This window comes from Aotus nancymaae, unplaced genomic scaffold (genome assembly GCF_030222135.1).
Source record: "Aotus nancymaae isolate 86718 unplaced genomic scaffold, 86718_ANA_hifiasm-v0.15.2.pri h1tg000033l, whole genome shotgun sequence".
In the NCBI taxonomy this organism is placed as follows: domain Eukaryota; kingdom Metazoa; phylum Chordata; class Mammalia; order Primates; family Aotidae; genus Aotus; species Aotus nancymaae.
This window is the reverse complement of record NW_026988447.1, coordinates 8653170-8679453: the sequence shown is the minus strand read 5'-3', so window position 1 is coordinate 8679453 and position 26284 is coordinate 8653170. Positions and strand designations below refer to the sequence as shown.

The 26284-nt window shown below is 38.5% G+C and overlaps 1 protein-coding gene, 1 non-coding gene and 1 pseudogene across 2 annotated transcripts in view; all 3 read left to right on the top strand.

Annotated features, from left to right (window-relative positions):
* Positions 1 to 26284, top strand: part of ETFDH (electron transfer flavoprotein dehydrogenase) — a 40070-nt gene that overhangs the window by 11049 nt on the left and 2737 nt on the right. Inside the window, exons 4-12 of the mRNA XM_012433854.3 lie at positions 1431 to 1512; positions 1936 to 2054; positions 6185 to 6262; positions 13075 to 13221; positions 15185 to 15325; positions 16353 to 16496; positions 21437 to 21605; positions 24452 to 24634; positions 24866 to 25087. Coding sequence (XP_012289277.2) covers positions 1431 to 1512; positions 1936 to 2054; positions 6185 to 6262; positions 13075 to 13221; positions 15185 to 15325; positions 16353 to 16496; positions 21437 to 21605; positions 24452 to 24634; positions 24866 to 25087 — 1285 coding nt within the window. The remainder of the gene's footprint in view (positions 1 to 1430; positions 1513 to 1935; positions 2055 to 6184; positions 6263 to 13074; positions 13222 to 15184; positions 15326 to 16352; positions 16497 to 21436; positions 21606 to 24451; positions 24635 to 24865; positions 25088 to 26284) is intronic.
* On the top strand, positions 6516 to 8156 carry LOC105704547 (keratin, type I cytoskeletal 18-like; annotated as a pseudogene).
* On the top strand, positions 18067 to 18290 carry LOC135277889 (small nucleolar RNA U3). The gene has a single exon (XR_010345460.1). It is a non-coding gene; the product is annotated as a small nucleolar RNA U3 (small nucleolar RNA).

The window sequence follows — 26284 nt, the reverse complement described above, 5'->3', positions numbered from 1 at the left end:
TGAAGTCTTGCTCTGTCACCCAGCCTGGAGTGCAGTGGTGCAATCTTGGTTCACTGCAACCTTTGCGCCTCCTAGGTTCAAGTGATTCTCCTGCCTCAGCCTCCCGAATAGCTGGAACTACAAGCGCGTACCACCATGCCCGGCTAATTTTGTATTTTTAGTAGAAACAGGGTTTCACCATATTGGTCAGGGTGGTTTTGAACTCCTGACCTCATGATCCTCCAGCCTCAGCCTCCCAAAGGGCTGGTATTATAGGCATGAGCCACTGCACCTGGCCTAGAAATACTATAATTGGGCCCAGTTAAATTTATCCTTTTGATATTATATCAGAAATGGATATTATTGAATTAATATCGACAAAACATCAATTGTAATAGAAAATGTTTTTCATGTTGAAGCCTTTTATTGCCTTAGTACCTTTTTTTTTTTGAGACAGGGTCTCACTCTGTCACCCAGGCTGGAGTACAGAGGCACAATCATGGCTCTCTGCAACCTCAACCTCCCATGCTTAAGCAGTCCTCCCACCTCAGCCTCCTCAGCAGCTGGGATTACAGGCATGCACCACCATGCCTTGCTAATTTTTGTAATTTTTTAGTACAGACAAGGTTTTGCCATGGGGGCTCAAATCCACTGACTTTGGCCTCCCAAAGTGCTAGGACTACAGGTGTAAGCCACCACACCCAGCCTTTGGTGCCTTTTAATATATATACCCAGCAGGTACAATTTGTTACTACCTGTTAATTGTCTTTATCCAAAAGGAAAATAAAATTTCTCTTACCTTTCACCAAGCAGGAAGTTTCAACTTAGATCCAAGCACCTTGGCTAACTTCTCCAGAGACAAGATAGGATGGTCACATATCAAAGATGTTTTCAAGGCTCCCAAGAAATAATATTCCTGGGATGCAAAACTGGCAAGAGGTTTATTTAGATTTTTAAAAGATTCCCAGCTGGCTGGGCACGGTGGCTCACACCTGTAATCCCAACACTTTGGGAGGCCAAGGCGGGTAGATCACTTGAGATCAGAAGTTCGAGACCAACCTGGCCAACATGGTGAACCCTGTCTCTACTGAAAATATAAAAATCAGCCAAGCATGGTGGCAAGTGCCTGTAAGCCCAGCTACTTGAGAGGCTGAGGCAGGAGAATCACTTGAACCCAGGAGTAAGAGGCTGCAGTGAGCTGAGATTGTACCACTGCACTCTAGCCTGGGTAACAGAGAGACACTGTCTCAAAAAAAAAAAAAAAGATTCCCATACATCTCAAAGAGACAGAAAGGATTTGCAGTTACAAGGTTTCTAAAAGAAATGCCAAAAGAAAATTAGAGGGAGTTCTGTTTTTCATCAGAGTACATTTTATAGTTTTTTATATTTATATTTATACTTGCAAATATAAACTAAAAACATTTCTTTTTCTTTTCTTCTTTTATTTCTAGGCTCCACTTAACACTCCTGTAACAGAAGACAGGTTTGGAATTTTAACAAAGAAATATAGAATTCCTGTGCCGATTCTTCCAGGTAAGGTATAGTGAATATTCATAGAACTGTAGAATTCCACAGCTGGAAGGAACTATATTTCATCTGGTAAAATTTCCTCCTTTTACAGATGAGAACTGAGGCCCAGATATTTGAAGGACTTACCCAAAGCTATACAGCTAGCTGGTGGGAAGGCAGGACTAGAACCCAGTTCTTTTGTCTTCCAGTCTAGAAGAATTGAGATAGCCTTGTAAGCCAACCAGGAATTTCTAGCTGAGTGCTTTAATGTTGTTTGTAATGTAATAAATTAGAACTCTAGACCAAAATTGTAGAAGATAAGTTGAAAGTGTGGCCATCAGTATAACACTTATGTAGAAATACATATTAATTCGAATTTTTGAAGTATGTTTTTGTAATGCATTATCAATAAAAAGTCAGATTTATAAATTAAGCATATATTTATAGGGCTTCCAATGAATAATCATGGCAATTACATTGTACGCTTGGGACACTTAGTGAGCTGGATGGGCGAACAAGCAGAAGCTCTTGGTGTTGAAGTATACCCTGGTTATGCAGCTGCTGAGGTTTGTATAGTTTTGTTTTATTTTTAATATTTATAGGAACTCTTTTTTTTAATAAGTAGAGAATTTTACAAAGGTGAAGACATAAATGTTTTTTAAAAGCCATAGGATTTTAGAATTATAAGATTAGAAAGAATCTTTAAAAGACCTAATCCAAAGAATACTTGAATTCCTCATGTTGTACCCCCATCAAGTGATTTTTCAACTTATGACTGATCACCATAAGAGATGAAAAATTGTGGATTGTTGGTAATCTCTTTCTTATTTTGAACAGAAATTACCTACAGTTTTATACTATCCAGAACAAATCTATGCCCTCTTCCAAGGACAACTTTCTAATTATAATTATTTCTTGCGCTCTCTTCCTTTCTATCTTTACTCTGGATTTTTTTCTTTCCCATTGTAGGGGTAGTATAGGAGTTAAGGGAAAGCTTTGTCTCTGCCCTTTGAAGGTTCACCAGAGATAAGCTGACAATAGACAGAGTAAGAGGAGAAAAAGCATACAGATTTATTTAATACGCATAAGCACAAGATAATGATGACGGGATAACCCAGTGAGGTCCAGATGCTTATCTACCCTTCGTCAGAGGAGAAGGGGAAATGGGATGTTTAGCAATCTTGAAAGGAAGTAAATGATTTTTAGGGAGAGTGAATGCACCCAAGACAAGTTAACTTGTAAATGATTCTGTTTGGAATTTGAATGAGCCTGAGAGGCAGGCATTATTTTGTGAAAAAAGTGTTCGTCTAGGTGTAGTTACTTTCTTCTGTCTTCTTTTCTGCAATAGATATGAATAATAAGATTTCAGGAATGGGATGGAAGACCATTGTGTTCTCTTTGACAGGTTCAATCTTAAGGTAGAGACGGGAATATCAGAGAAGAGCCGCATCCTGTGCTTTAGGAGAGCGAGGATTGACAGACAGATATGGGGGGCGGTCAGAGAGATCTTGAAGCTGGTTTAGCATGCCAGAGTGCCATATTTTAGCCTATCGTTTTCTAAGTCTCACAGCAGAAAGGCATGATACCCTTCCTTGCCCATTATAAGGGTCACAGCTGATACTTCTGTGACAAAAGACAGGGTAACAAGAAAAACATAAATTTATTTAAGCGAAGTTTTACATAATATGAGATCCTTCAGAATTAAAGGCCCCAAAGACCCAGGGGAAATCATGTTTATGCTTAGGTTCAATAAGAATGGACAGCCATGTAGAAATGTGATTGGACAGAAGGGTATGATCTAAGGGTGGTAGATTGAGAGAGGAAGCCAGGCGAGGCCTGTCTGTTGACATTCTCTTTGTCCTTTTTGTGTAACATTTCTTCCTCTGAAGTATTGCTAGAGCAGAACTCCACTGGAATGAGAGTTTTCAAGGGGAAAGGGAGAAGTAAGAATATAACCTTTCTAGGTTTTATGGCCTGTTTCGAGGGAGAGGAGTTCTGGTTTCTATGACTCACATTGAGGAAGAGGAATCCTTGTTTCTGTGACTTGCTTTGGGGGAGAAAGAGGAATGAGAGAAGGTAAGAAAGACCTTGTTTCTGAGGACTTACAGTCTTCCTTCAGTTCCAGGTGCTAAGTGTAGGGGCTTACCAAGGGAAAACTTACCCCTCACCTTCTGAAGGTTTGTAGAAAAATCAGCTCACAAGAGGCAGGTTAGTAGGAGAAATGGCATACAGATTTATCAGCATGCATGGAGGGAATATTACAGAGTGATTACCCTACCACATGATGGGGTACTGTTACATACCTTTCTTGGTAGGGGAAATGGAGATGGGGAAGTATGAATGACTTTAGGGGGATAGTAAATGATTTTTAGGGGAATTCAATGGGCTTGAAGAACATACAGTGGGACAAAGTCTCTTGAGCCTGCAGAGCAGACAATGGTTTCTGACAGAAGCCTGTCCAAGTTTGTTGACAGACATCGGTGATTGTTCCTGCAATATGAGTTCAGTTAATAAAAACTCAGGAAAGGGACCAGAAGTAATTGTTTGCTTCTTTAGTGGGTCCATATTTTAGGAAGATAAGGGAACTTCAGAGAACAACTTCATCCTGTGTTTTGGGAGAGACAGAGGATTAAGAGACAGGGACAGTTGGGCAGGGAAGGTCAGAGACATTGAAGCTTCTTCTTCAGTAATGCATGTCAAAGCACCATATTTTGGGATGTCGTTTCTGAGCCTCAACATCAGCATGCCAAGGTGGCATTCTTTTTAGGGTATCTTCTGAGTCCCAACACTAGCTTAAATATTCTCAGTTCTGAGCCCCAACACTAGCTTAAATATCCTCAGTTCTTTCAGCCATGATGGTAATTTGAGTCCTTTCAGTATTCTTGCTGCCCGCTTCTGAGTGGATCCTCTTTTTATCCCCTTTGTAAAGTGGCACCCAGAATGAATAAGCCACTTCATGCCTGGTGTAGAACAGCACTGTTACCATCTTCATCCTAGAAACTGGTCTTGCATTAATTCCCTCAAAGTAATTACTTTTTTGGCAACCACATCACACTGTTGATTCTTATTATGTATTACTGGGGAAATTATTAAAAGTAAAATTTTCTGTGTACCCAGAAAAAAATCTCTTCACAAATTATAAAAAAGAATGAAACAGTTTTATTCTTGAATTAGCCTTGAACCAAGACTGTGATGCGTATTACAGGCCAAGACAGAAATCTCACCCTTTTAAATAGCCAGGCAGATACAATTCATTCATTACATACATGTTAACTGTCTTTATTCAAAGGAAAAATAAAATGTCTTGTATTTTTTTTTTCTTTTTGACAAATGGGAAGTTACAACTTAAAGCCAAACACCTAGCCCAAATTCCCACAGAGACAGGAAGACAGGAGACATCCTTCTTGGTGTTCCATTTCAAAGTGATGGCTCCAAAGCCCTAAGAAAGACATTCCTGGAATGCAATTTAAAAAGACTGCCATGTATCTCAGATAAATAAAAGATTTACAGCTGGAAGTTTGCTAAAGGCAATGCTGAAAGAAAAGTTATTGACACCACGGAAAGTTCAGTTTTTCTATTTGTTTTTACCCTTACAGTTTGTAAGTCAAATAAAAGACAGGTCCCTGTATTATACTTGCTGCTATAAATTGCTGATTTCCTAGCCCATACACATGCATTTGGGTTTTTGGATCCAAGTGTGGGATTTTGTATTTCTTTTTGTTAAACATTGTTGACTGGAATCAGTGTCAAAGTCACAGGTAGGTGGTTTGTAGAATCCATGATTTTCACTTTTGGAGTATATAAATCAACACTTATAGTCTCTTATATCTCCCTTCTTTTTCTCAGGTCCTTAATGATCATGATCAAGAGATTATTGATCTGTTTGCCAGGATTTTTTGAGGGTACTCTGAGCCAGACTTCAGTTCTAGTCTGTAGCCATATTCTGCTGTTGATTTGTTTTCAGGATATCAGATAAAACCTTTATGTATATATTTTTTTTCATATCCATTGCTGCTAATCTTTGTTTACCTCTCCACTCCCACGCTTTCTTATAATCTGCTATGTAATTGCACTGTACATTGTGTACTTTACTATCCAACGGGCACCTTCCTCCGCAGAGAACACAGAAACCAAGGGTTACACACTATTGCTATTTCTTATCATCAGAATTACACTTTTGACCTATTTTCCCCAATCTTCTTCCTCCACATACAAACTTTTGTCATCTTTGGTCTGTCTTCAGCTTCTCTCTGTTTTGTTTTCTTTATTTTTTGTTTATTGAAGTCTTTGCTCATTTGAGACTAAGCTTTCCTGACAGTTTGTTTCTCTCCACCTTCATGTTCTTCATTTGTTACAGGCCCCAATTTTAGATTCTTTACACATGATTTGACATCTGAAGGACACTCCTTGTTTAATCTTACTGGTTTCCCTAGTAATTTCTCTAGTAGTCTGCTCCTTGTCTTTCTCATCAAGGTTGTGGCATTGTTTTCATTTCCCATTGTCTGAGCTCTGTTCTTTGATACTCTAGAAGGTAGTACCTTAATACTTGTCCTTTTATTGCCTGAACATTTTAAAGTCAGTATTTTTATAATCTAGAGAATATGTTCACTTTCTGAGAAACCTAAGGCTGTTCACTGTTTTGTCAAAATTATTATGAATTCTAAGGTATTAATAAATTTGTTTTTATCATTTTTAGGTTCTTTTTCATGATGATGGTAGTGTAAAAGGAATTGCCACTAATGATGTAGGGATACAAAAGGATGGTGCACCAAAGGTAAACCTTTTTAATAGTTATGTGCTTAACAAACTGACAAAAAAAAAAAAACAGAAAGAACTGTGTGGGCAACAAAGTGAGACCCCATCTCTCCAAAAAAAGAAAAAAAAAAATTAGCTGGGTATGATGGTATGTACCTGTAGTTCTATCTACTTTGGAGGCTAAAACAGGAGGATCACTTGAGCCCAGGAGTTTGAGGCTGCAGTTGGCCATGATCAAGCCACTTCATTTCAGCCTGGGTGAGTGACAGAGCAAAACCCTGTCTTAAAAAAAAAAAGGGTCAGCAAAAGCCTGAGTCCTGTCCTCTCACTCTCCTCCCCAGACAGCATGAGCTTCACCACTTGCTCCACCTTCTCCACCAACTACCGGTCCCTGGACTCTGTCCATGCACCCAGCTATGGTACCTGGCCAGTCAGCAGTGTGGCCAGTGTCTATGCAGGCACCAGGGGCTCTGATTTTCATGTCCCACTCCACCAGCTTCCAGGGCAGCATGGGGTCTGGGGGCCTGGCCATGATGGCGGGGAGTCTGGCAGGAATGGGAGGCATCCAGAACAAGAAGGAGACCATGCAAAGCCTGAATGACCACCTGGCCTCCTACCTGAACAGAGTGAGGAGCTTGGAGACTGAGAACTGGAAGCTGTAGGGCAAAATCTGGGAGCACCTGGAGAAGAAGGGACCCCACAGACTGGAGCCATTACTTCAAGACCGTCGAGGACTTGAGGGCTCAGTGCTTCGCAAATACTATGGACAATGCCGGTATTGTTCTGCAGGTCAACAATATCCATCTTGCTGCTGATGACTTTAGAGTCAAGTATGAGACAGAGCTGGTCATGTGTCAGTCTGTGGAGAGCGACATCCATGGACTCCGCAAAATCATTGATGACACCAATGTCACTCGGCTGCAGCTGGAGACAGAGATCGAGGCTGTCAAGGAGGAGCTGCTCCTTATGAAGAAGAACCATGAAGAGGAAGTAAAAGGTCTACAAGCCCAGATTGCCAGCTCTGGGTTGACCATGGAGGTAGATGCCCCTAAATCTCAGGACCTCACCAAGATCATGGCAGACATCTGGGCGCAATATGATGAACTGGCTCGGAAGAACCGAGAGGAGCTGGACAGGTACTGGTCTCAGCAGATTGAGGAGAATACCACAGCAGTCACCACGCAGTCCACCAAGGTTGGAGCTGCTGAGATGACACTCACAGAGCTGAGACATACAGTCCAGTCCTTGGAGATCGACCTGGACTCTATGAGAAATATGAAGGCCAGCTTGGAGCATAGCCTGAGGGAAGTGGAGGCCTGCTACGCCCTGCAGATGGAGCAGCTCAACAGGATCTTGCTGTACCTGGAGTCAGAGCTGCCACAGACCCGGGCAGAGAACAGCACCAGACCCAGGACTACAAGGCCATGCTGAACATCAAGGTCAAGCTAGAGGCTGAGAATGCCACCTACTGCCGCCTGCTGGAATATGGCAAGGACTTTAATCTCGGTGATGCCCTCCCTGGACAGCAGCAACTCCATGCAAACCATCCAAAAGACCACCACCCGCCGGATAGTGGATGGCAAAGTGGTGTCTGAGACCAACGACACCAGTATTCTGAGACACTAAGCCAGCAGAAGCAGGGGACCCTTTGGGGAGCAGGAGGCCAATAAAAAGTTCAAATGTCCAAAAAAAAAAAGAATTAAGAACGAACTTAGACTCAATAAAGGGCTTACTACAAACTATACATTAATTATGTGGGTGTTGAGAGGCCGAGGCAGGTGGATCACTTGAACTCAGGAGTTTGAGACCATCCTGAGCAACATGGCGATACCCTGTCTCTAGCAAAAATACAAATATCAGCCAGTCTTTTTTTTTTTTTCTTTTTTTTGAGACAGAGTCTTGCTCTGTCGCCAGGCGCCAGGCTGGAGTGCAGTGGCACGATTTCGGCTCACTGCAACCTCTGCCTCCCGGGTTCAAGCAATTCTCCTGCCTCAGCCTCCCGAGTAGCTGGGACTACAGGCACATGCCACCACACCCAGCTAATTTTTGTATTTTTAGTAGAGATGGGGTTTCACCATGTTGGCCAGGATCGTCTCGATCTCTTGACCTGGTGATCTGCCCGCCTCAGCCTCCCAAAGTGCTGGGATTACAGGCTTGAGCCACCGCGCCCGGCCTTAGCCAGTCTTATAACCAGGTCCCTAAATAAGTAATAAATTTTTTAAATTTCAAAAATGTGGATGTTAGAATATAGTTATTAATATGAAATTTTTCTCTTATTAAAAAATATAGAAGCAACTTTGAGCTAACTGTGATTTAGGCAAGTAGTTATAATATGTTTAAAATTTTTTTTAAAGATAATGACATACAAATATACAAACATAAGTCAAACACATGTCAAAGATTTTATTTCATTTAGTTAAGGAGAGAATCAGTAATATGTTACAACCAGTGCAAGGAGAATTCAAACATATACATATTTATAAGTCATCAATCTACTGCATTAACCAAATGCATCAAATGAAAATTGTTTCCGCAATTTTTATTTCTCCACATGAATCATTTTGCATTACTACCAGTAGGTGAATAGTGATATACTTTGACGTGATTTTAACATCTTTTGGTAGATATAAAACTGATTCTGCACCTCTCATTCAAAATGTAAACCTGGGTGATTTTCAGGTTTTCACATCTTATATTTTTGAATCTGAAAGCAAAACCATTAGAACATAGAACTCTCACTCTTTGGAAAAGATAAGGAAAAAAATGGCTTGCTGTCCTATATAATATGAACAAAACACAAATTAACATCTCAATCAACTAACCTGTCTATTTAGGTTTATTTATTATCCAATTTCCCAACTAGATTATAAGCTCCCTAAGGTCTGAGATTCTGGGGTACTCCAATGCCTGGCATAATGACAGGTACATATTAGGTCTCAGTAAATATTTGTCAACTGACAGTTTATCCTCCTTTCTGCCACTCTTGACTAGAGTAAGGAATCTAGAGTCCCTTCCAGCAGACTTTCTGCTTCTCACATTTCCTGCTTAAAAAGCAAATGGCAAATCCTGTTTGGGACTCCTAGTGATTTAACTGACCACATTAGAATCATGTGACATCTTGAGGCTCAGCCTGTTTTGCAGTAAGGCCTAAGAAGCTTTTTTTTAACAAGCCTTCAGGGATTCCAATGCATAGTCAGGTTTTTAAAGAACTGTTATCTCATACTGCCTCTCATAATCATAAAAGAATGTGGTTTTTCATATATTATGGTTCTTTTCTATATTATGGTAAATTAATTATAAATTATATTGTATTCTTTAGATAGTTTTATATTTAATATAACAAAATGGAAGCATACAAATTCTACCATTCTGATATTTCATTTTTGTGTGTTCTCATTTGTTCAAATATGGGTTTTTTTCGGGAGGCAGAGGTTGCAGTGAGCCAAGATAGCGCCACTGCACTCCAGCCTGGGCAACAGAATGGACTCCATCTCAAAAAAATAAAAATAAAAAAATACAATAATAAAAAAATACAAAAATATTTACATATATATACACACACACAGATATATATCATATATATGGGTTTTTTAATTATATGCTTTGCATTTGTAAAAACATATTTTGTATATTGCATTTATACAGATATAATAGCATAGAAGAATACAATGGAGTCTTAGTAATTTGAGCCCGAAAATCTAAGTTTTTAAAAGTAGCACTACCACAAGTTTAGAGGGGGGAAAATCAAAGATTCTATTTAATCTCTTGTTCCATTCTCTGTTTAACCCACTGTGGCTAGGCTTTCACCCTGCCATTTCACTGAAGCAGCTCTTGTTAGAGTCACAAATACCTCCATTTTTTTCCAATCTGGTAGACAGGTCTCTGTTTTCCCTTACTTGTCTTTCTAGTAGGTAGCACTTGACACAGTTGAATTATGTTTTCCTTCTTGAAACACTTTTTTTTATTTGGCTCTTCTTATAGCCATCTTTTGGTTCCTATCTCCAATAGGCATCTTATCATCAGAATTCTGATTTGGACATTTTTAAGTTACAGAGGTTAAGTACCTTGGCTGGGGTCAGACACCTGGTAAGTAGTGGGACCGGGATTTGAATACAGGCTGTGTGGCTCTACAGCCTGTCCCTTGAACACTAAAGGGCATGTTACCTCTAAGAAGAAACAGAAATGTGTTAATTAATATTTTAGTTCATGCAGATTGAATTGTAAGTGGTGCTGGGGAAACTCTGTATCCATCGGAAGCAAATAGAGTTGGTCCTCTGTTGTTTTCTGATGACTTAGAGTTTTAAAACAATAAAAATCAGAAAGAAATCTAAGAGAGGACAGTTGGGCCAGGCGCAGTGGCTAAAGCCTGTAATCCCAGCACTTTGGGAGGCCGAGGCGGGTGGATCACGAGGTCAAGAGATCGAGACCATCCTGGTCAACATGGTGAAACCCCGTCTCTACTAATACAAAAAATTAGCTGGGCATGGTGGCGCGTGCCTGTAATCCCAGCTACTCAGGAGGCTGAGGCAGGAGAATTGCCTGAACCCAGGAGGTGGAGGTTGCAGTGAGCCAAGATCGTGCCATTGCACTCCAGCCTAGGTAACAAGAGCAAAACTCCGTCTCAAAAATAAATAAATAAATAAATAAATCACACTGCCACGTATGCACCTATGCAACAACCTTGCATGTTTTTCACATGTACCCCAAAACCTAAAATGCAATTAAAAAAAAAAAAAAGAGAGGACAGTTAACAATCTAGGGGTAGGGTAAGCCACCATACAACAAGATACTAAAAACCTATAAAAGAAGAGACAGACCTTTTTTAACTTAATATATATAGAAGTGTTTAACTTCTATATACCAAAATACACTAGAAAGTCTGTGGATAAACAGTAGATTGGGGGGAAAATGTTTAATTATCTGTACTAACAAGGATGACTTAAACATTGACAAGAAAAAAGATAACACATTGGAAAAATGGGTAGAGTCTAAAAAAATGGACAATTCATAGAACAATTTCAAATGACAACCGATCATAAAAAAATATACTTAAATATGTTTTTCTTCAGAATCCACAGGTTAAATGTCATTTCTTCAAAAAGGACTTTCCTGTTCTCTCAGTCTAGAATAGCTGGCTTCTATTATTCTCCCTTGTAATACCCTCTGCTCTCTTTCATAGCACTTAAACAATTTGTAATTATATACTCATGTATTTATTTAATGTCGCCCTCTATGGCTAGCCCAAATAAAAGGAACTTATCTTTTTTTAATTTATCCCTATATTCCCAATGCCTAGCACATTGTAGGTATTCATTCACTATTTCTTGAATCAAAAAGATCCTCAAAATAGTAATCAGGGAAATTAAAATTAAAATAGTAGGCCAGGCACAGTGGCTCAAGCCTGTAATGCCAGCACTTTGGGAGGCTGAGGTGGGCAGATCACCTGAGGTCAGGAGTTTGAGACCAGACTGCAACATGGTGAAACCCTGTCTTTACTAAAATTACAAAAAATTAGCTGGGCATGGTGACAGGCGCCTGTAATCCCAGCTACTCTGAAGTCTGAGGCAGGAGAATCGCTTAAACCCAGGAGATGGAGATTGCAGTGAGCTGAGATCGTGCCATTGCACTCCAGTCTGGGCATCAAGAGCACAACTCTGTCTCAAAAATAAATAAATAAAAATATATATAGTGGTGAGTTATCATGACACTTGATATACCAGCAAAAATGTAAAAGGAATAGCTGTATCTGTCACTAACTGGACTATAGGGAAAGGGTGTTCTTATGTACTACTGATGGAAATATATTCCTTGTTTCAGGCTTTTTGGAAATTAATCTGATAATATCAATTAAAATTTTAAAAATAGATGTATGCTTTGATCTAAGAGAGCCACTCCTGGGAATCTATAGGAATAAAAGCACCAATATTGTAAGTGTATACAGTTGTCCCATGGTGTGCATGGTAGATTGGCTCCAGGACCCCCAAGTATACAAAAATTCATGCATACTCAAGTCCCAAAGTGAGCCCTGCAGAACCCACATGTATGAAAAGTCAGTCTTCCATATACTCGAGTTTCACATGGTGAATATTGTATTTTCAGTCCTCATTTGGTTAAAAATAAATCCTTGTATATGTGAACCCACACAGTTCAAACCCATCTTGTTCAAGGGTAAGCTGTATATTCAAGAGTATTTATATCTTATTGTTTATGTTCATGCATAAACTAGACACAGTGAATGGCTATTTTCCATTAGCAGAGGAGCTGGATAATCTATCCTATCTCTACCTGGACTACTACCTATCCATTAAAGAGAAAGATTTGAGCTATACAAGGCCGGGCTCAGTGACTCACGCCCGTAATGCCAGCACTTTGGGGGACCAAGGCAGGCCAATCATGAGGTCAGGAGATCAAGACCATCCTGGCCAACATAGTGAAACCCTGTCTCTACTAAAAGACAAAAAAATCATAGCTGGGTGTGGTGGTGCGTACCTGTAGTCCCAGCTACTCGGGAAGCTGAGGCGGGGAATTGCTTGAACCTGGGAGGCGGAGGTTGCAGTGAACTGAGATCACACCACTGCACTCCAGGCAGGCAACAGTGCAAGACTCCATGTCAAAAAAAAAGATATAGAGTGACTTGAAAAGATTTCCATGAGGTATTTTAAGAGAGAAGAGTAAGATTATATGATTCTCTATATATTTACTATATGATTTTTTATATTATACATTTGCACTCTCTTCTACACTGGAATCCTAATTCAACTTAAATCTGACCAGAATGTGTATATATTTAAATTGTCAAATGTTGCCATTTAACACATTTTTGCTTTTCAGGCAACATTTGAGAGAGGGCTGGAACTACATGCTAAAGTCACAATTTTTGCAGAAGGTTGCCACGGACATCTAGCCAAGCAACTATATAAGAAATTTGATTTGAGAGCCAATTGTGAACCTCAAACCTACGGGATTGGACTGAAGGAGGTATCCTGGTTTGTTTTTGCAATTTTAATTTTGACAGATGGAATTTAAATTTATTTGTATTATCAGGTAGTTTATAATGCTGATTTAATTTTAGTTATAGTTTTTCATTGTCTTGAATTGTTCATTATGACTAAAACTATTTGGGATATTTTTCAAGGGGCTAGAAAATATTACTGATAAATTTCATTATTGTTTAAATTAGTTTTAATATGTTGGAATTGTTTTATCATGTGTTGCTTGAAATGAGTCTTGAACTTGTGAATATTTAAATCTTTTTTTTTTTCATTGTAGTGCCATCTGTTCTGTTAAGATTGTTCCTGTTATTCATATACTTTTTGTAGGATGACCACATCCTACAAAGAATTATTTTTTCAAAATTATAATATGAAGATAATTTTGTTTATGAAATACACACTCAACCATAGTATTATTAATCTAAAACCTAAAATTTAACTAGGTTAAGTATTGTACATTTTCTCAATTTATACATTCTTTAGTCTTATTTTTCCAAATCCTAGACTTAGTAGAATATAAAATTTTCATTATAACCCTTTTGCTTAAATATTTTTGTGGAGCTAGCAATGGTGGTTCACACCCATAATCCCAGCATTTTGAGAGGCCAAGGCAAGAAGATTGCTTGGGGCCAGGGGTTCAAGACCTTCTTGGGCAACATAGTGAGACCTCATCTCTACTAAAAATTTAAAAATTATCCAGGTGTGGTGGTGTGCACCTGTAGTCCCAGCTACCCTGGAGACTGAGGTAGGAGGACCACTTCACCCCAAGAGTTCAAGACTGCAGTGACCTGTGATCACACTTCACCCTAGCCTAAGTGACAGAGTGTGATCCCATCTCTAAAAAAATTAAAAACCTATAGTAATTAACAACAAAAAAATTTATTTTAGGTTAAATCTAAGAAAGGTTCAAAGTCTATATAAAACTAGATTCAATATATTGTGAATAAGGGTTTGTTTTGATAGATTGCACATAATGTCTGCATGTAGTATGATCTGATTTTTAGGTAATATTTCAGATAGAAATTGTTTAAAATTTAAAATTTGCCAGTCTGAAAAGAGGATGTACAATTTGTTTCAATGGTGAGGGGCAGGGTAGAGGAAATAAATTACTTTGCTGAAGAATACATTTCTGTTACGAAGTTAGAGACCTGAAGTGCACAGCTACATTAATTTTTACATGGTGAACATACCCATGTAGCCTCTCCCAGATGAAGATACAGAACACTACCAGTACCACAAACTTTTCCTTATCCCTTCAGTTGTATTTTCTAATTTCCTATAACTTCATAAAAGTCTCTACCAGCCCTTCTGCCTATTAAACCTCCACTCTTAAAAAAAAAAGTCTTCGCCAATTTGAGACTATTTAATGTCTTAAAGAGTTCATAACTTTTCTGACCTGTTTCTTTACTGTGACTCATGCTGTAGTTTGATATAATTTTCTTTGATATCCAAGGTGATCCACATGAAAAAAAAATGGTTTTTATTTATTATTTTTTTTTTTTGAGACTGAGTCTTGCTCTGTCACCCAGGCTGGAGTGCAGTGCCACAATCCCTGCTCACCACAACCTCTGCCTCCCAGGTGCAAGCGATTCTTATGCCTCAGCCTCCCAAGTAGCTGGGGTTACAGGCACCTACCACTATACCCAGCTAATTTTTGTATTTTTAGTAGAGCTGGAGTTTCGCCATGTTGGCCAGGATGGTCTCGAACTCCTGACCTCAATTGATCCACCCGCCTCAGCCTCCTAAAGTGCTAGGATTACAGACATGAGCCACTGCACCCACCCTTCTTTGATATTTGAAGTAATTTTGTTGTATTCTTCTATTACAGTTTTTTACTTGTAATTTTCATAAGTAAGACGTTAAACTGGGCAAGTTTTATGCATTGTGGTGACATAAAAACATTTTTAAAATACTACAGGACTTATTTTTTTGTTTTCTGTTTTTTTTAGTTATGGGTTATTGATGAAAAGAAGTGGAAACCTGGGAGAGTAGATCACACTGTTGGTTGGCCCTTGGACAGACATACCTATGGAGGCTCTTTCCTCTACCATTTGAATGAAGGTGAACCTCTAGTAGCTCTTGGTCTTGTGGTAAGTTATATTCCCATTATGGAAAATTCTACTGCTAGAGTTAAATTACCATCAGTGTTATAAAACAAGGGTTTTGAATCTGAAGACTGTAAAATGCTTTTCATTTAAATCTTACTTCTAATTTTATCAATATGTAAAGTGCTTATGGCTGCTGTGTCATTAGTCTACTAAATACATGTAGTGATAGTAATAGTAGCTGCTACACTCCGGGCACTGTGCTGGATGCTTTTCTGAGATCTAAGTAAGTTTCGTGAAAACTCTGAAATAAGTATATCTTTATTTTACTGATGAGAAAACTGAAGTCTAAATAAATTAAACTTACTGATATACACTCATTAAATGACTGGCAAAAATGCCTGACCTTGTCTGACTTCAAATCCCATTTCTACTGTGGCATGCTACCACTGAAAATGAAATCAGCACTGCTGTGACTCAATTGTATCAAAGGAAAAAGAAGTGATTAATTTCAACACTTTGGTTATGCCTTAGTAAATGTAACCTTCTGTATTTCTTTTCCTCTTTTTTTCTAAGTGTAGTTTACATCCTTTTTCTTTATTTTTGCCTCAGTAGTACTGTAGTATAGATTATTAGTTTATTTCAAGTTGGTATTGATTAATGCATAATAAATCATTACAGCTCCTTTTGTAGAAATATAATCTGAGCTTCCTACCTACAGATATTTTTCTAATTTGTTTTTTTGTTGCTGATGTTCATTTTTGTTTTCTAATTTCATGATAGAATATGCTTTTCTAATTTGGACTTAGAATTCCAGAGCACAAGGACTTGTTAATATGTTCTAAATTTTCATAATTCTGATGATAATAAATACATGCTATCCTTTTCTTTACCATTTCTTTTTCAAACAGATTTTATATAATTTTTAATTTAAATTTGGATTACTGTACATAGTGCTCCAAATACTTTGAGTACAAGAAATTTAATATACATGTTTTCTGATAAACATTACTCATATTTTAGCTTGATTTAATTTGAAATAAAAATGCCTAATTTAATATAAATTTTTAAGGTTGGTCTAGACTATCAAAATCCTTACCTGAGTCCATTTAGAGAGTTCCAGAGGTGGAAACACCATCCTAGCATTCGGCCAACCTTGGAAGGTGGAAAAAGGATTGCATACGGAGCCAGAGCTCTCAATGAAGGTGGTTTTCAGGTAACTCTTCCAACTTTTATTTTCCTTATTACTGTGTTATAAATTCAGAATTGAACATACAATGTAACAAATTTAGATAAAGAATAAAAAAATTATCTCATAGGCATAAGAAAAGTATGTAGCATTTATAAAACTGTGTCACACAATACTTAAATTATACCATGAATTTAGTTTTAAGAATAGATTAGGCTGGGCAGAGTGGCTCATGTCTGTAATCCCACCACTTTGGAAGGCCTAGGCGGGCAGATTGCTTGGGCAGTCTTCCTGGACAACATGACGAAACCCCATCTCTACAAAAAATAGAAAGATTAGCCAGGCATGGTGATGAGTACCTGTGGTCCCACCTACTCAGGGGGCTGAAACAGGAGAATCACTTGAGCCTGGTAGGTGGAGGTTGCAGTGAGCCAAGATTGTGCCACTGCACTCCAGCCTGAGCAGCAGAGTTAAAACTCCATCTCAGGAAAAAAAAAAAAATATATATATATATATATATATATATATCTAGAGATACATTCATGGACATTTTGTTTGTTAGTTGTTTTAACCAGAAAATAAAAACTGTAATCAATATTTCTCTTTATTCCTTAACTACCAGGAAACTCAAAGGCAAATTTAGTTTTCAGCAAACATCATTCATTCATTCCAACTACCTAGTAACATTCATGCCTTTCAGGTTACCTCTATTAAGCTTTTACTTTAATTTTCCTATTTTATATTTGTTCAAAATAAATATTATATAATTTATTCAGTATGCATTAATTAAACAATGAAATAAGACCTAGTAGCTAACTGTCATAAAAGCTGTTAATACTGTTGTGGAAATGTTATCATACAGGTAAGATGATCTGAAAATCTACTCTAAAGCTTACACCAAACTATTTAGAGCAAGTTCCTTAACTTTTCTGGCCTTAAGAGATCATCTGTAAAATAAAGATGATCCCTCTGTCTTTAATATTCTAGGAATCTAGGACTATCTTAGAAATTGGATTTCTTTTTTCTTTTTTTTTAATTATTGTAAAAGTAACATAATAGGAAAATTTGGGGAGGATAAATTGACTTATCTTTAAAAGTGAGGTTCTAAATACTTTATTACTGTAATAGTATTTCATAAACTCAAGTAAAACCATAGCTTCATTATAAACATAATCACTAGAATCTTAAAATAACAGTCCCCAAAGTCTGTCATGAGACTACTTCTTATGAGATTGTTTTTGTTTCTAGAGTAGTAATTCCTTGGATAGAAATATTTATTGAATTACATAACTAGATTTGAGCCTATTAAACTTTTTAAAATAATGTCCCTAATAGATACTGACAATCTAATCCTACTCTTTGTAATTTATAAAGGTTTCAGTATATCCAATAGTACACACAGATTTTTATTTAAAACCATCTACCTTGTATACTTAAGCATATCAAACATGTCAAGTTATTTGCAAATTGTCAGGAGGAGATGACTGTCCCCTCCCCTTTCCCCCCACACACTTTTCACCAGAATTTTCTGATTTCGCTGGCCAGAGATTCAGAAATTTATTTCCATTTAAGGTTTTGAAGACCTTAAGAGGCAACAAAGACTGCTTTGAGGGGTCATTTCTGTAGTTCAATACTCGAGAAGTTTCTCTGAAGGTGTAGCAAGCATGGAAACCACGAGGAGGAGGGAAGAGGGCGGTGTTCTCTCCAGAGCGGGATGCTGCCGGGCTCTTGATGTTGCTTTGCTGCAACTGCCATTCAGCGTTTATGATTGTTTTTCCCTCCTTAGGGAGAGTGAGAGGGAAAGGATACAGTGCTAGTGGCTCTCATTTAGGTAAAGAAAAAGAAGAGGCAACAATTCGAAACTTTCAATTTTGTTTATTTGGAGCTAACAAATATTGTCTAGCATTTTTCTTCAGCCTATACCAGAACTCATCTTTCCTAGTGGATTACTTGTAGCCTTAGTTTAATGAATGTCCCAAACAAGGTGCATAGCAGCCAGTAACCCAGCCCACCCAATGTGGGATCCTCCTAGAACTTAAAAACATATATTTTCCTTGGGCATAACATTTTTATTCTTAGGATTTAAGCACCTATTTTGGAAGAACTTGCACTCATAATCTATGTCCTTTTATTAAATTTCACATTCTTCTGGTTCTTGAATTAAAGTTGGTGTCAACAAAGCCACAGGCTTATTTGAGACCGTCCCTAATCTTTATCTGTTTTCAGCACTTCCAGATAGCACTTCCTCCCCATTGTCTGCTCTGTGGTCCTGATTTAATGTTCTTTTATCTAAGTGGTCCTATTATTGAGTTTGGGTGAGAATCAGAGTCATAAATTCATTCCTTACATATACTGTGAAAGGACCAGGGCCCTGATTCTTCTCTCTTACCAGCATTCCTTCTGCCCCCTAGTTTTGCTTTTCACCAACTTTCCCTCACAGAATTATATCATTGATGAGAGCTGTGGCCACAGAGTCCTCACCATGTCTCTTTTGCAGTTGATGTCAATAGTTTTCCTGTTAGCCCCCACCTCTGAGTCCCTCTCAGTACCATCAGCCAAACATACCACTCACCATTTTCTCAACAAAGACCCCATGGCTGGCTTTAGGAAGTCCTCAAAGAGGAAAAAAATACGGAATGTGGAACGAACAATGCTGCTTGGCTCTCTTTTTTTTTTTTTTTTTTTCTAACTATAGAGTGCATTTTCTGATGCAAATAATTTATAGTTCAGTTGCCATATTGGGGGATACATATAGACATTTATTGTCTGAACTGAAAAAACTCTCACCCTTTATTACATTTTTTTTTATCAGAAATTATACTAAGGTCCAAAGAATTGTCTTAAATTTTATTTTGGAAATTCAGTTTGTCCTTAAGTTAATCAAAATATATTGTGTAGGGTAGTAGCTAGTTGCAGTGGGGCCATGATTAGAGCATAGATTTCTATCCCTAGCTGTCAAACAAACATAAAGAGGGTATACAGTATCCTTTGAAAGCCTTGTATTACCCAGAATGCATGTAAAAGCAAATCACAGGTTTTTTTTAATATACCCTTTGAAATTCTCAGGTCCACTTAATTTTGAGGGGAGAAAGGGTACAATGTCATATTTTGATACATATGCATAATGTTTAATGATCAAATCAGGGTAATTAGTGTATCCATCATCACAAACTTTTATCATTTTTTTGTGTTGGTAACATTTGAAATCTTCTAGTTATTTGAAAAAAATAATAAATTATTCTTTATTACAGTGCTATAGAACAGTAGAACTTACTCCTCCTATCTAGCTGTGTTTCTGTATTCATTAACCAATCTCTCCGTATCCCCCGCAATCTCTTTCTACCCTTCCCATCCTCTAGTAGCCACTGTTCTACTCTCCACTTCCATAAGATCAACTTTTTAAGCTTCCACATATGAGTGAGAACATAGAGTATTTATCTTTCTGTGCTTGACTAACACAATGTCTTCCAGGCTCATCCATGTTGTCACAGATGACAGTATTTCATTCATTCTTATGGCTGAATAGCATTCCATTCTGTGTGTGTGTGTGTGTGTGTATTCATATATATGTGTGTGTGTATATATACACACGATATATATGGGTGTGTGTATGTATATACACACACCCATATATATCATGTTTTCTTGATCCATTCATCTGTTGATGGAGACTTAGTTTGATTCCATATCTTGGCAATTATTGTGAATAGTGCTGCAATAAATATGAGAGTGCAGATATCTCTTCCACATACTGACTTGCTTTTTTTTTGAGATGGAGTTACGCTCTTTGTTACCCAAGCTGGAGTGCAATGGCGCGATCTCGGCTCACCGCAACCTCCGCCTCCTGGGTTCAAGCAATTCTCCTGCCTCAGCCTCCCAAGTAGCTGGGACTACAGGCGTGCGCCACCATGCCCAGCTAATTTTTGTATTTTTAGTAGAGACGGGGTTTCACCATGTTGACCAAGATGGTCTCGATCTCTTGACCTCATGATCCACCTGTCTCGGCCTCCCAAAGGGCTGGGATTATAGGCGTGAGCCACCGCGCCCGGCCTTGACTTGCTTTCTTTTGGATATATACCCGGTAGTGGGATTGCTGGGTCATATGGTAGTTCTATTTGTAGCTTTTTTAGGAACCTCTAAACTGTTTTCCCTAATGGTTGTACTAATTTATATTCCCACAAACAATGTATGAGAGTTTTCTTTTCCCCACATCCTCACCAGCTTTTTTTTTTGTCTTTTTGATAATAACCATTCTAACTAGGGTGAAATGATATCTCATTGTGGTTTTCATTTGCAAGCAAATCACAATTTAGAGAACAGCATTCAGGTTTAGAGAATATTTTAACTATGACATGGATATGTGTAAATAAAACATTCTATTTAAAACATATTGACGCTTCAGTCCTAAGTCTGTCCCATGTAAGTCAGTGAGAAAAAGAAAAACTCTCACAGGAAAATAGTAATAGTCCTAATCCTCACTCTTAGGGCAGGAGAAGAAAACTGCCCTTGCTCTGTTTTATTCCTTTACTCAATTCATTTTCATGTTATTTATTTTTCAACCTTTCCCCATAGCTCTAGAAGACTTTAAGACTCATTTGGGGCCAGGCGCAGTGGCTCACGCCTGTAATCCCAGCACTTTGGGAGGCCGAGGAGGGCAGATCACAAGGTCAAGAGATCAAGACTATTCTGGCCAACATGGTGAAACCCTGTCTCTACTAAAAAATAGAAAAATTAGCTGGGCGTGGTGGTGTGTGCCTGTAGTCCCAGCTACTTGGGAAGCTGAGGCAGGAGAATCGCTTGAACCCGGGAGGAGGAGGTTGCAGTGAGCCGGGATCAAGCCACTGCACTCCAGACTGGCAACAGAGTGAGACTCCATCTCAAAAAAAAAAAAAAGACTAATTTGGAGTATTCTGTTGTGCTTATTTAATTTGAGCTAACAAATGTATTCTGAATCTTTCTTTCTTCAGTCTATACCAAAACTCACCTTTCCTGGTGGTTTACTAATTGGTTGTAGTCCTGGTTTCATGAATGTTCCCAAGATTAAAGGTACTCACACAGCAATGAAAAGTGGAATTTTGGCAGCAGAATCTATTTTTAATCAACTAACTAGTGAAAATCTCCAATCAAAGACAATAGGTAAGAAATTACTGTGTAGAGGATAAGAAAGAAAATTGCCAGGCTGTGTCTATTTCCATTGACATTAAAAGATTCGTATCTGTCACTTTATAGAAGTATTAAGATGCATGCTATGCAAAGAAAACTACATGACCTGTTCTCAATAATTATAGTCAGTGATTTTTTTTACTACAATGTTCCGTTTTATTCACACCAAAAAAGTAGAAAAGTACCAGTGGTAGCCGGTGCAGTGGCTCATGCCTGTAATCCCAGCACTTTGGGAGGCCAAGGCGGGTGGATCATCTGAGGTAAGGAGCTCAAGACCATCTTGGCCAACATGGTGAAACCCCGTTTCTACTAAAAATACAAAAAATTTAGCTGGATATGGTGGCAGGCACCTGTAATCCCAGCTACTCGGGAGGCTGAGGCAGGAGAATCGCTTGAACCCGGGAGGTGGAAGTTGTGGTGAGCCGAGATCATGCCATTGCACTCCAGCTTTGACAACAAGAGCAAAATTTCATCTCAAAAAAAAAGAAAAAGGTACCAGTGGTATCCCACCTAGCTAGAAACTATTACAAATATGACTGTACTGCATTTATATTGCATACATGTAATATATACAATTAAGATACCTCCCAAATATTGAAGTATCAATAGAACAGCTTTGCAGAAGGCAGAATTAGCTACCTATTTATTTTAGCAAGCTTTGTAAGTACAGGCATATGACTTGTCTGCCGTGATGGAGAGAAACAGCCGGCACTTGCATCTCAGTAAACCCTTAATCTAAGAAGACCCTTTACCAATTCCAGCCACACTGGCTTCTTTACAATTCCCGAAACATGCCAAGCACTCATATATCATGGTCTTTGCTCATGGCTGGCTCCTTTGTTCTCTTTGCCTTTGTTTAAATAGCACTCACAGTGGCCCTCTCTTGACCACACCAATTAACTCACAACACACAGCACACACCCAGTTCCCCTGCATGGCTTTTCTAGTGCATTTTCCACCTTTTGGTACATTATGTAATTTACTTATCAACTTTTTGTCTCCTGCCACTTGGATGAAAACTCCAAAAGTCTAGAAGTGTTGCTTAGTGTGAATTCTAAACGCCTGACACACAGTAGCGACTCCATAGATACTTGATAAATGAGTCTTCCTTCTTAGAATCCCCAGTAAATGTTCCTCTAGTTAGAGGTATGTAACCAGGTTATGCCTTCAAATATCATAGTAGGAATGGAGGCCTAGCGTGGGGAGATGAAGGGGAAAATAGAAAGGGCAGAGGGCACTTCAGGGAGAATGGAATAGCCGGCGTGGAGTATAGTGGCTGGGCAGAAGTTTTTTCTAATTATCAAGTATCATTCCTTGTTGGTCCACCAGCCATACGTGAACTTTATCGTGTGCATATAGTACCACACATAGATAATACTGGAGCCATCATATCACCAAAGACTAGTTTGAGCGTTAAAGCCTGAAGAAAGGGGAGTGGAGTCAAGGAGTAGGAAACAACTGGAAAAAGTAGTCATGTGGAGTCACCAAACGCCATAAGGGAACCAATTTGTCTTCTTAAATATTAAGTGTATGCACCAAGTTTTAGGTATTGTTGATTTCCTAGGGCTACCATAAAAAATACCACAAATTGGGTGGCTTAAAACAACAGAAATGTATTCACTCCCAAGTTCTGTAGGCCACAGGTCTGAAATCAGGTGGTTATGGGACCATACTCTGAAATCTCTACAGATTAACCCTTTCTTGAATGTCCTAGCTCCTATAGCTGTAGGCTTTCTGGCAGTATAACTCCAATCTGTGCCTTCATCCTCACCCTGACTGGTTCTGTGTGTCTTTTTTTTTATGTAGCAGTTTATTTATATTGCTTATGATTCATCAGATGACAGTACACATATATGGAGCATACCACATGCCAGGCACTGTTTGAAGTATTCGACTTGGATTAGCTCACATAAAATTCCACGAAGTGGTGGGTTTGTTTTTGTTTTTAGAGACAGGGTCTCGCTGTCGCCCAGGCTGGAGTGCAATGGCACCATCTCAGCTCACTGCAACCTCCGCCTCCCGGATTCAAGCGATTCTCCTGCCTCAGCCTCCTGAGTAGCTGAGATCACAGGCACATACCACCATGCCCAGCTACTTCTTTGTATTTTTAATAGAGACAAGGTTTCACCATTTTAGCCAGAATGGTCTCAATATCCTGACCTTGTGATCTGCCCGCCTTGGCCTCCCATAGTGCTGAGATTACAGGCATGAGCAACCGTGCCCAGCTGAACTTTTTATTGTACAGCTTCTCAGTTTCACTAAAATTTGAAACTAATTTCCCATGCTACCAATATAAGAAATCAAATGCCTTATTGCCTATTAATAACATACCTCTATCTAATGGTTATCTTTTTGGAAGATGCCAACATTTATACATGAAAGAGTCTTCAGTGTGGACCATACTTTAAAAAATTACCTAAGATTCATCAGCCAGGTGCAGTATGCCTGTGATCTCAGCACTTTAGGCCAAGGCAGGCATATCACTTGAGCCCAGGAGTTCAAGACCAGCCTGGGCAACATAGCGAAACCCTCTACCAAAAATACAAAAATTGCAGGGCGTGGTGGCATGTGCCTGTGGTCTCAGCTCCTCAGGAAGCTGAGGTGGGACGATGGCTTGAATCTGGGAGGCGGAGGTTGCAGTGAGCCGTGATCATGCCATTGTACTCCAACCTGGGTGACAGAGCAAGACCCTGTCTCGGAAAGAAAAAAAAAATGAAAATCAAATTCACTCATCAGATATCAAAGTAGCAAAATACATCGGCATATTTTATGCACATCTGGGCAGTTTCACACTTAAAATTTCATGTTTTTAATAAAAGGACTCCATGTAACTGAATATGAGGACAACTTGAAGAAATCATGGGTTTGGAAAGAGCTATATGCTGTTAGAAATATTAGACCATCCTGCCACGGAATACTGGGTTTATATGGAGGGATGATTTACACTGGAATATTTTACTGGATATTGAGAGGAATGGAGCCATGGACTCTGAAACATAAAGGTAATTCAAACATATTTGAGAGTATGAGTGTTAAAAATTCATGAATGGGATTTATTAACTAGTAGAGCAAGTGATCATTTTAATGTTTTAAACTTGCTTAGAGAAATTATAAATTTAGTGTCTAAGACTAGTATATTATTGGTGTAATATTTTGAAGTTTTTATAAAAAGAGGCTTAAGAAAGTACTTCAAAATTATATTTTGTTAAGCATCTCCCTCAAAATTGTTGAAGGTTCTGACTTTGAACAGCTCAAGCCAGCCAAGGATTGCACACCTATTGAGTATCCAAAACCCGATGGACAGATCAGTTTTGACCTGTTGTCCTCTGTGGCTCTGAGTGGTACTAATCATGAACATGACCAGCCGGCACATTTAACCTTAAGGGATGACAGTATACCTGTAAACAGAAATCTGTCGATATATGATGGGCCCGAGCAGCGATTCTGTCCTGCAGGTAATGATTTCCATCCATTCCTGAATATTTGCTCTAACCATTTATGGTTAGATTATAGGAATATGATTTTGTTCTTTTAAAAAATGATTTGTTTTATCCTTTTGTTGCTTAGAAATTGTAAATGACTCTTCATCCAGCTTCCTTTAAGAAACTTTTAACTACTGGTGTTAATTTTTGTTCAGTCTAGTTCAGATGACATTTCTCAAGGAAAAAAAACCGTTTGTCTACGCACAGACTAAGTTGAAGATTCTTGAACATAAAATACTCTTCACATGTTCATGTGACTTTTTAAAGTCATTTCTATCATGGCAGGTATTTGAGTGTATGTGCTAGAATAGCAGGTTATGGTCACTTCATTCCAAGGAATGCTCCCAAACTTTAAATTCACCATGACTTTTTTTTAGTGCTGAGCTTTCAACTGAAATTACAGTAGGAACCAGGTCTCAAATGATATGGTAAAACAAAATAGTATTCAGATACTTGAAAACTAGTACATTCACAAAAGAAGCTGTAGTGTGATTGGTCTTTTGGCTTTTGTCATTACAGTAGGTTTTTAACTTGCTGAGGTTACTAAGGACTGGATCTAATTTGTTTTTTTAGCTGTATGATCAGGGTCCTGTTACCCCTAGTCACTCACGGTCTAAAAATGAGAAAATTCCAGAAGCAAATAACTTCTAAGTCTTAAATTGTGCCCATTAAGTTTTAAATTGTGTGCCATCCTGGCTTGTCCCACCCTGGATGTGAATTACCCCTTTGTCCAGTATATTCACGCTGTATATGCTACCAGCTCATTATGTCACTTGGTAGCCATCTTGGTTATCATCAGATTGACTGTCACAGTATCATGCTTGTGTTCAGTAACCCTTACTTTACTTAATAATGTCCCCACAACACAAGAGTAGTGATGCTGACAATTCAGAGATGCCATAAGTACTTCCTTTAAGTGAAAAGGAGAAAGTTCTCTATAAAGAGAAAAAAATCCTATACTGAGGTTGCTAAGGTCTACGGTAACACCGTATCTTCTGTGCAAATGTGAAGGAGGAAAAAGAAATTTGTGCTAGTTTTGCTGTCGGACCTCGAACTGTAGAAGTTATGGCCAGAGTGTGGCAAGTGCTTCCTTAAGATGGAAAAGGCATCACATTTGTGGGTGAAAGATACGAACAGAAATGTGTTCTGACAGCCTAAGTTGGGTACTAC